Raw genomic sequence first — 11,122 nt, forward strand, 5'->3', positions numbered from 1 at the left:
CACACACACATACATATACATACATACATATATATATATATACACACACTACTGGTACATATATTATTGAATATGAAAGGTTAAAAGGCAAAGTTAACTCTGCTACAACATGTATGCAGTAAAGCAAAACCCTGAAATAGATATCATAAAGTCTCTGACATTTGAGCTAGCTTATACACAATTTGTCAGTATATTCTCAGGTCTTCCAGGGAGACCCACTGAGCAGAATCCCAATCAGTCCTCATCTCTGCAAGATACCTCCTCATCTGCTGTCGGCATGTGGCTGACCAACACAAGCCATCAACTTAGCCAGATTCTCAGTGAAGAGAACACAGTAACAAGCATCCAACTGGGAAAATCAAGCAACGTGGCCAAATAGTCTGAGCTGGCACTCCTGAATTATACAAGTAACAGGACGAAACCCAGTTTCTGAGTAGTCACTGGTGTGATACAAAATCTGACCAATGGCAACTCATAATCCTGCAAAGCATCCTTGTACCAAAAGAGTTCAGGTAGCTTCTAAGAGCCCTGGACAGTGTCCAAGTCTCACAACTATAGAGCAGGACAAAGAAGACCAGAGACCTGAAGACTCCAACCTTTGTCCTCCTGCGTAGATACCAGCAGTGCCAAACACACTTGTCCAATAAGTTCACAACTGCATCCAAGTAATTTTAGGGCTTCAGACTCACAGCTATGAATGTTGCTATGAATCTCACTTCCGAGATAAGTGAAGCAGTCACAACTTTGACATTATGAGTGAGAATGTTGAAACTGCAGGTGAGAATCAAAACTAATTTTGAAGAATTTCTACACTAGAGGGAGAGATCCTTTATCAGTTATGATAAAGAGCATTCAGTTGCTCAATCAACTGAATTCTTACTTGCAAAATTAGCAATTAAGGTGGTTCAATATTCCATAGAAACACGTACTCTTAACACAATTCTTGGGTCAAATAAGGGTTGGGGCTTTGATCCAGAGATAGAAAGAAAAACAGAAGCAATCTCAAGACTTCAGTGGTACTTTATCAACTTTGAAAGTTGATCTCAACAGGATTTGAATTCAGAACACATCTAGAACAAATTATTCTAACTAATGCTCTAATTGACAGCCGATCACTGTCTTATGGCTATACTAGAGTACCAAAAGAGTTCATTTTGAATAAAAACCATTGTTTTTTCCACTAGGTACATGGCCTTGTTTGCAGGAGAAAGGTGTAGCTAACTGAATCAACCCAAGAGTATTAACTTACATTCATAAAGCTCAAATATACATAAGGCTTAACTCCAGCTTTTCTGGTATTTAGCAGAAGAGAGGAAAATCTCTCCCTGGAGAGGACGCCAGTTTGTCACATGTACCTCTAGTCTGTATTCTCAAAATAAAGTTCATACCTATACACAGAGTAAAATACATGATGTGGATTTGAACTCTTCAACATTACCATAATAATCAATTACCTGATTTAACCTCAAAATATAACCAGATAAGTCTTGGTACTATAATGATTCAGTGTTTCTGCACTATCATTTCTGTCACTATTTGTTTCCAAACTGCCCTAAATTACATAATGCAGGTAGAACTAACAGTGAATTTGCCTGCCTAAGTTATAAATATATAATAAAAATAAAAAAATTCAAAAGATCTTGCTGTGATAAGTACTAAAGAAGACATCTGTATCAATGGCATTTTTCATGCCCTATTTGGTATGGAGTCTAATAAAAATTTGCAAGCCATAAATGACTGAACTATTTATGAAATGTTGAATGGAAATAAAGGTCAAAGGAAATTAACAAAGAACGTGTTAGTATTAATAAAATATTAAGTAATATGTTGTTAACTATCTTACAAACAGCAGTGAATACAAGATTTAAATCAGTGGGAATTTTTTTTATACTAATAATTTCTAACAAAAGTATAAGATTGTAAACTGAGAATGAATGGGAGTAATTAATTGATTAAATGACTTCCGGTACCTGACTTTTATAATAATGTCTTGTCTATTTTAATAAAGGGAGAGATTTAATTACTGTTTCTTTCAGGTTGAATGATATTAAGCTGTGACATAAGACATTACAAAACTATTTCAAGAAACAAAACAGGACAACAATGAGTAGGTGACACTCAAAGCTGACTGATGCTTTCAACAGATTTTCTTCTAACACTCATAGTCAATATGCCAAAAGATGAACCTTCTGACTAGAGGAATACATCTCTTTCACACATAGCAAAAAACGGGTATTTCAATCTGATCAGATGAAAACTAGGACATGACACAAGTCAAGCAGTAATAAATAATGGTGATGATCTTCACCACTTTTGTCAGGCTTTTCAGCGAGTGTCCTCTGGGTAAGACTGGTTATTCTAATCATAGCCTAATTCCAGATTTTAGCCAATGGGGGATGTGGCTGAAACCAAACTCCAGGCATCTTAACAGGACCATTGGTCCAGCAAACCATATTTCTGGCTGATGTGGCCTTACATCATCAGATAATGAGCTTCAAGCCCCATTAACTTTTATTTGGTTAATGCATGCTCAAGCAACCATTCTGTACAACAATAATAATTCTAACAAAAGTACATGGCCATCAATTTAGGGAATAGTCAATGAAACTGACCCCAGTACTTGACTGGTGCATATTTTACTGACCTAGGAACGATGAAGTTTAAATTTAATTTCATTAGGATTTTAACTCTAAATATAGATGGAAGCAGGATTATCATAAAGGGTGTTAATTTTTTCAAATGGATGTATATTTTGTTAAGTGTGAACAATGTCTTTCAAAAAGGAGAAAATTTTGCCAACACACCTTAAAACTGCTTGATTAAACTGAATCAAACATACATACACTCACACACTGGTTAAAATATTTTTTTTTTTGTGGGTTCCAAACATTGTAATGCAATATGAAATAGGAGCAATAGACCAAAGTATACTGTTAGAGCAATATAGAAGTTTGAAGAAATTACTTAGTTATATGATTATATGATAGCAAAGGAGAATGGGCACCAGCCAGCCCTAAGGTTGGAGTGAGCTGCACCTGCCTACCTCGGTTGCTATGGCATTAAGGTAGATCTGGCCACCTCCATTAACGGGGACAAAACCAGGATTTAAAACACTGGAAGATAATGATGATAGGAGCAGGTTTGATCGTGTGGCTAAGTTTACCTCCCAGCCATATGGTTTTTGGTCCCATAGCAGGGCACCTTGGGCAAGCTTTGTATTATAGCTCTAGGTCAACTAAAGCCTTGTGAGTGAATTTGGTAGATGGAAACTGAAGGAAGCTCATCATGTGTGTATGTGTGTACATGCAGGTGTTTGTTCAAGTGTGCTAATGTCTTAATACCATAAGATAGTTGTAAATGAACACCATGATCATACAAGCAAAAAATGATGAAACCTGGGAAAATATTACCTTCCCTGAAAACAGGTGAAGGTTGGCAACAAGTAGAGCATCCAGCTGTAGAAAATCAACCTCAACAAATTTTCTGACCCATGCGAGCATGAAAAAGTGGACATTAAATGTTCATATTGGTGACATGGAAAAATTTCACTTACATTACTGAATTTGGAGTCCTTGTTCAGCATTCCTCTTTTATAAAATTAGAGTTACATACTGCAATAAAAGATAAAAAGAAACTATTAATTAAAAAAAAAAAATTGCAATTATTTTATTTTTCAATATTGGAGACATTGATACCAGAGAGCAGCATATCACTAGAGAGCATAATTTAAATGGAGAGAAAGAAATAAAGTAGGGAAAAATATAAGCAGAGTAAAAGAAAGAAACAGACAAACAGACACACACACACACGCACAGACGCACACACACACACACACACACACACACACACAAAGTTAATGGCTCTCAAAACAGAAAATAATTATACAAGAGGGAGAAAATAGCCAAATCGTAGAGAAACCTGAATGAGCTAGATTTCTAGATATAGCAGAGTCTATCAAGTTCAAGCATATACAGAGAGCAAGAATGAAAACAAGAATGGGAGACATGGGCAGAGCAAAAAGGAGACGGAAATGGTCACGGAAATAAAATTATAGTGAAGGATGAAGAAGAGGTGGCAAGAAAGACTGGCAGAGGTCGTGACAAAGAGAATAGCAAGACAAGGAAGGATCCACTATGTGGTCACTAATCTACTACAAATATCAGTCAAGTCTACCTCAAATCACATGCTAATGTTTTATATAACTGAAAGATAACTTGCATAATTTAGTCCTCAATACAATTATGGAGAGAGAGAGAGAGAGAAAAAAGGAAAGAGAGGGGTGATGGTCACAGCTGGAACACTTTTGATCACAGATCTATTTGATAATGGCTAACAACAGCTATATCTATTACAACAATATTTTGCCAGTTTATAAATAGTACAGAACTGAGGCAAAGTAGAAGACATATACAGAGTATCATTTGTCTTTCATATTGATTATTTTTATATAAATAAAATATCATCCAAAGAATAGTCACTTATATAGTTAATGAGTATGTTTATTAAATGATTAGTTTTCAAGGACTTTGAAAATGTAGATCTGTCAATATAATGTAGGTGTGGAATTTGTGCATCTGTTAATAAACATTCAAAGAACAGCTGCATGGTGGGATTAAAGGGGGGAAATTCCGTGAAGCATTGTCATGACAGTAGCAACAGAGTTAAATGAAAAGTCAAATATCTCCAGTAAAACTTACAGTCTATGAAAACAGTGATGCTTCAGGTAGACAAAGTCTATCGGATAATAAAAAACAAATATTTCAGGAGTTTAAAATGGTTGACAACTGAAAAAGAAAAAAGAACACAACTGATTTATATCTATCTCTCACTAAGAAGGGCATCCAGTCATAGAAACCATGCGAAAGCAGACAGGAGTTTGGCATAATCCTCAGGTTTGCCAGCATCCAACCCATACCAGTAAAGAGAATGGTGATCTCAGACTAACTACGGTTTGTTCAGATACATATTGAAAATAATGTATGCAAAAATTTCTTAATGATTGAAAATTTGCCTCAAAGCAGAAGGAAAACAAATAAGAGACCTGGTGGTAATTGTAAGCAAAAAGAAATGGGGGGAAATAATTCTAAGAAATTAATAATTCACTTTACAAGAAATTGAATTTCATAATTTGGAAAAAAATCTAAGCAAAGGTGACAGTTATAGATTTGTTTTCGCCTTATTAAACTTCATCAGAAAAGCATAGTACTTCTCTGCTCTAATTAGTGAGCAGATTTTTATAAGGTCTACTAAAAACATACAAAAATTTTTAAATTATCTGAGGTCAAATAAAACTAAATCATACCTACAGTTGTCACCTTACCTGCTAACAAAGATCAGATTATTTTATTCTTAAACTTCGAAATTCAGTTTTTTGTAACAGTATTTTTTAATTTCTTGATATAATCTCCCTTATCGTGTGTGTACACCCCAGATTTTAGAATAGGCACAGTGTGTCCCTGTGTGTTCCTAATGATGTGTCTAAAAGGAGTGACTGTAAAACACTGCTACTAAAAGTCTCATCTAAACCATCCCATCATGGAAAAGCAGACATAAAATTGACAATTATGCAATGAGGGCATTGTTTTCCATTAACTATGTATTTTTTGTATATGTTAGTTTGTACATCACAACCTACCTGAATAATCTAAATTCATACTATTGACCCTCTTGAGTTATTTCTCTCATTTTTTTCTTTTTTTTTTACAGACGAGGGAAAGCCAGAAGGAAATTGATCAGATGTTATTACTAGGAACATAAAACAAATTCAAAAACCTAGTCTTTAGTTACCCAACAATGTTAATAGTAATAAATAATAAGTATCAAGAAAAAAAAAATTTTCTTTTGCTTACAATATCTTGCTTGCAGAAAGTTAATCCTATCTCAAACCTCAAAAGAAATATTGAAATAGTATTTAAATTTGGGTTTTCTGGCCAGGACAATAATCTGTTAGATTTTCCCAGATATTTTCAAAACATTTTGTATAGCTAAGTACACAGAAGTAACAAAAATAAAATGTCATACACAGAGATACAATGAAATGCTTAGCAAGGATTTGAATTCATTAACACATTGTTAGCTTCTTTATCTGTTCCATTGTTTTATCATTTCAATTAAGTTGAGCAGATTTTAATTTGATGCTGGATCAATATTTACATTGGGAGTGCTGGACTGAGTCATCATCATCATAATCGTTTAATGTCCATTTTCTATGCTGGCATGGGTTGGATAGTTTGACTGAGGTCTGGAGAGCCAGCGGCTGCACCAGGCTCCAATCTGATCTGGCAAGGTTTCTACAACTGGATACCCTTCCTAACGCCAACCACTCCGAGTGTGTAGTGGGTGCTTTTTACGTGCCACCAGCACAAGAGCCAGTCAGACTTGGCATCAATCACATTTGGATGGTGCTTTTTACGTACCACCAGCACAGGAGCCAGTTAGGGGACACTGGCCACAGCTATGATATTAGTTTTACTTGACTCAACAGGTCTTCTCAAGCATATCATATCCATCAGGGGTATTCTTAACAGGGCCAGACATGTGTAGCTGCGATCTCACTTTAGTTGCCAGGTCTTCTCAATCACAAGATATCTCCAAAGGTCCTGGTCTCTAGTCATTGCCTCTATGAGGCCTAATGTTCGAAGGTAATGCTTCACCACCTTATTCCATGTCTTCCTGGGTCTACCTCTTCCACAGGTTCCTTCTATAGTTAGGGAGTGACACTTCCTCACATAGCTGTCCTCATCCATACATAACACATGACCATACCAGCACAGTTGACTCTCTTGCACACCACATTTGATGCTTCTTAGGCCCAACTTTTCTCTCAGGGCACTTACACTCTGTTGTGTATGCATACTGACATTACACATCCAGCAGATCATACTAGCTTCATTTCTTTCAAGCCTACATATGTCCTCAGCATTCAATATCATGTTTTCTCTCTCTTCATAAGCAAGTTTAAATTCTACCAGGATCCTCACTAATGTAAGTTCTTCCCGATTCAAATAACCATGCTTCTACTCAAAAAATTTATGGCCCTGCACCAGTGTTATAAATCATTTTAGAACAGAAATCAAAATTACAACTTTTTTAGACTACAAAAATAGAAACTGGAAAAGCAAAGGAAACGTAAACATTGTTGATTCATATTTTATTTAATCATAATATATACGAACAGGAAGAAACAAGAGAATAGTTTTGTGAAAGAAATAAAAAATCTTGGACCAGAGAGATAAATATTTTGGCAAATTAACATAATTCTCAGTGGCAGTAAAATTATGGCTAAATCAAAACAAATTCATAACTCAGATCTGTAGAATGTTCCATAATTTTCAGGTCATAACTATCTGAGAGCAAATTCTAAGTCTTCTCAATTTGTATCTCTTCTAGACAGGATCAATCCTAAAGTGCACAAAAACTGAACTTGTTTATATCTTCCTAATATCTTATCACTTTTTTGGTCTATTTGTATAATCTATCATCTTGACATGACACAGCCACTAGAAAATACTTAAGGCAAAAAGGAACTTCTAGGTGGTCCCTAGGCATAAATGACTGTTTGAAAAAATAAAACAGATGATGATCACAGCTGAAGTATATTTGATTATAGGTCTACTCTATCAAACCTAATGCAAACCTCTTGCAAGCTTCTTGTCATAAAATCAAAACAACTAATATATCTATCATAAAACAGAGGCAAACTAACAAATATCTAAAAGCTGTCGTATATATATATATATATTGTATTTATATGAGTGTTCCATTCACCAGAAACCCTCATTATAAATGACAATCACAAACCAAAAGTCTAAAGTTCAAATGAAGAACTACAAAAAAATACTTCCTCTTGATGGCATTTGGATAACCAGATGACAGGAGAAAAAGTAGATAAAAATAATGGAAAAACTAAGGTTCTTCCCTTTTTTTCTGAAGGTCAATGTTTTAGTAAAAACAGAATAGAACACATATGAAAGAGATTATAGGTTTATTTAGTTTTAGCTTGTTTTTATGTATTTATTAAAAAAATTCAAAATGTAACTTACTATTAGTTTTTTTTATTGATAAATATATGAAGTAGAAAATTTTAAATATCAACATGTACCAAAAAGACTACCTGACCCATTCAATAAAAATAAAGCTAAAATGTCGGTACATATATGACACATATTTATGTTAATTTTAGCATGTTTGGTTGAATAGTAGTTCATGTATTTGTACATTTGTACACATTTATAAAAATAAATCATTATTATGCCTGGTTTCATGGGAAACTATTTTTTTTTTTTTTCATATATTCCAGTGACCTGTTGATATTCATCAACTCTACCAAGGACTATACAGTATGTAAAATGAGTAATAATAAAGTTTTGTTATTCTAGTTTCCAGTTTATATATATTTTCATTTTCTGCTTAAAGGTGTTTAAAATGTGATTATCCCAAGTAGGTGACTGAATACTTAAATAAAGATTCTGTCATGCACTGATAAAACAGAAAATTTGGTAACAGAGACTGAATTTATTCTTCTCAGTAATATCTGTTGGTTAAGCTTCAATATGACACACATGACAAATAAAAACTGACTTTCCCATCATTATATATGTGATGTCATTAAGGTGCTGGTCTAATGACTACATGGTCATGAGCATTGTATCTTGTCCCCTGAGTAAGGTAAAATAAACCCTGCTTGCTCTATGCTTGCTTGGCTGATAATTCCAACTTCACAGTTGAGTGGCCAGCAGCTGGAAAATATAAAAATAAAATCATTCCACTGATCCTATCATCTATTTTCATTTTGTTAAATGAGCTATTTTTAACATAATGCATATTTATTAAAACGATAGGATATTAGACAGGGTTTAGGAGTTATGGTTATATGTTCAAGATGTGAGAGCATTGTATCTATATGAGGACATTATATTTATTATTTTGTGGTTAAATGGAAGGAATACACTGCAAATATGACCAAAAGACAAGAGAAGAAAATGCAATGTTACTTTTTCTCAGTTACTCAGACAGTAATTCACTTCATGTCAGTAAAATATTAAATAAATTTTAAAAAAGAAATTTTGTGTCTGGTCAAAAACAAATTACTTGTTTAAAAGAGACAAGGCTAATGAACAGATACTAAAAAATATACCAATTAATTATAGGTGAGTCATCATTGTGACCATTTCTTCATGCTGTATAAGATAAATGGATCTGAGGTATTAAAGATTTCCACCCACCTTCCTGTGTTATCTCATCTGTGAGTTACTGTGTCCTAAGAGCTGATCTCACACTTCATATCTTTCTCTATCAATGGCTACTTTCCACTGTTAGTACATAGCAAGTGTTATCCATTTATATTATGTCTATACTTTTATAACTACACTTCTACTATACATTACCAAATACCCTTACTGCCAATCTATTTTTCATATCATTTGCACATCACCTTTACACATGTTGACACAGGGCATCCAGTAAAACATTTCTTTGTAGCTATCACAAGTCTTCTGAATCTATTGTCCAGTTCTTTCTACCATGTAGTATTACACCTCTTACACATGCTTCATCCCATCTACCTGTTCAACAAATGCAAATTTTGCTTCTCAAGAAAATTTACATTCAATTGACTAAACTTGTCAACAACTGCAACAAGAAACATTAATTTCTAAATGTGAACATGAAAACAATTTACACCTGATATATTTAAAAACAATTATTTTCCTCACCAAAATGACTGACCAATTCCCAACCTCATTTGATCAAGAGTTACGTGATACACAAATGACATACATTACAACAAAGCTACATCCAGCTATTACACTAAAACTGATTCTTCTTCAGAGCATAAAACTTGCAGCATGATATCACAAGACAAGATTATTTTTATTTGATTCTTTTAAATAAGTGAATATATATCATACTTAAGTAGTAGAGGACTGATAGTATGACATATAAGTGTGCTTAGGAGTGGTGATATAGCTAAAACATTCTGAACAGTTAGGAATGATAAATAAATCAAAACAATAGTATCTTTTCTTACTTCTTCATTACACCCAACAAAGTAATGCTATACATCACAAACTAGTCAGCTTTATTTGATTGTCCAATGAAAAGAATATGTACGATATACAAGCTTAGAGTACAAATTTTTGTACTGTATACAAGTTTGAGACAGAGTATACTTTTAAATATATTCAAAATTTAATAACAGCTCAGATCATTGAATGTTCAATATGGTATGAATACAATTTAAAATTTGAATACCAGCACAATTATACTATCATAGTTCAAGAAAACAGATGTTCATATAAAGTCACCAAATGTTCATCGGTGTAAAGCTCTTAGTTACTTAAAGCTATAACTTTGTGACAGTACCACCATCTTTCGATGGTCAGCTTAGTTTGTCTCATGTGGTTTTGTTATTGTAATCCTTTTGATTATTCTAATAATTTATGTACTAGATTATCATATAAATTCAATAAGTAAATGATTATAAATGCCTCAGTTAGCAGCAAGAAGCACGAAAAGGTCAATTCTTGGTACTGGCTTCATACTGTTACACGAGTGAAAGTATTACTCAATTGAATGCAGATAATATTCATAGATGAGCTATTGTTTCTCCTAAAACAGACGGATAAACTAAAATAAAATAATCCCAAGTAGATGACTGAATACTATAATGCACTGATAAAAAAGAAAACTTTATAATGGTCAAAGACTGAACTTATTCGTCTCAGTAATAATACCTATTAGTTGAGCTTCCATATGACACACAGTACAAACAAAAACTGACTTTTCCATCATAATATAAGTAGTGTGGTTAAGGTACCCCACTACTGACTACATGGTCATGAACACAGCTAGTGTAGCAAAACTCTGCTACACTATTTACAAAAGGTTAGCTAAAGAAAATAATTAAAGTGGGGCAAAGGCATGAATTTAGATAATTCGGGTAGGTGATGACATACTGAATGATGCACACAAAACATTCTCAGTGAACTGAAAATTACATTTTAGCTGGAAAAAGATAAAAACTAGGGGTAACTGTTAACATCTCAAAGAAAAAGGGAAATTATTTCAATTAATAACTAATTTCATAGAAAATTTAATTTTTCATGTTTAGAGGGGGGGGGGG

General features: G+C 33.7%; 1 protein-coding gene and 1 long non-coding RNA gene across 3 annotated transcripts in view; one reads left to right on the plus strand and one right to left on the minus strand.

Moving 5' to 3' along the window:
* LOC128247035 (uncharacterized) overlaps positions 1 to 8,353 on the plus strand; it is a 31,060-nt gene extending 22,707 nt beyond the window's left edge. Inside the window, exon 3 of the long non-coding RNA XR_008263450.1 lies at positions 8,300 to 8,353. This is a non-coding gene — a long non-coding RNA (uncharacterized LOC128247035). The remainder of the gene's footprint in view (positions 1 to 8,299) is intronic.
* The window catches only part of LOC106875150 (FERM domain-containing protein 4A), a 355,036-nt gene that overhangs the window by 318,583 nt on the left and 25,331 nt on the right, over positions 1 to 11,122 (minus strand). For both annotated transcript variants that reach the window (XM_052965645.1, XM_052965646.1), the window contains exon 2: positions 3,554 to 3,611. In XM_052965645.1, coding sequence (XP_052821605.1) covers positions 3,554 to 3,583 — 30 coding nt within the window. In that variant the 5' untranslated portion in view covers positions 3,584 to 3,611. The remainder of the gene's footprint in view (positions 1 to 3,553; positions 3,612 to 11,122) is intronic.

This window comes from Octopus bimaculoides, chromosome 2, assembly GCF_001194135.2.
Source record: "Octopus bimaculoides isolate UCB-OBI-ISO-001 chromosome 2, ASM119413v2, whole genome shotgun sequence".
Classification (NCBI taxonomy): domain Eukaryota; kingdom Metazoa; phylum Mollusca; class Cephalopoda; order Octopoda; family Octopodidae; genus Octopus; species Octopus bimaculoides.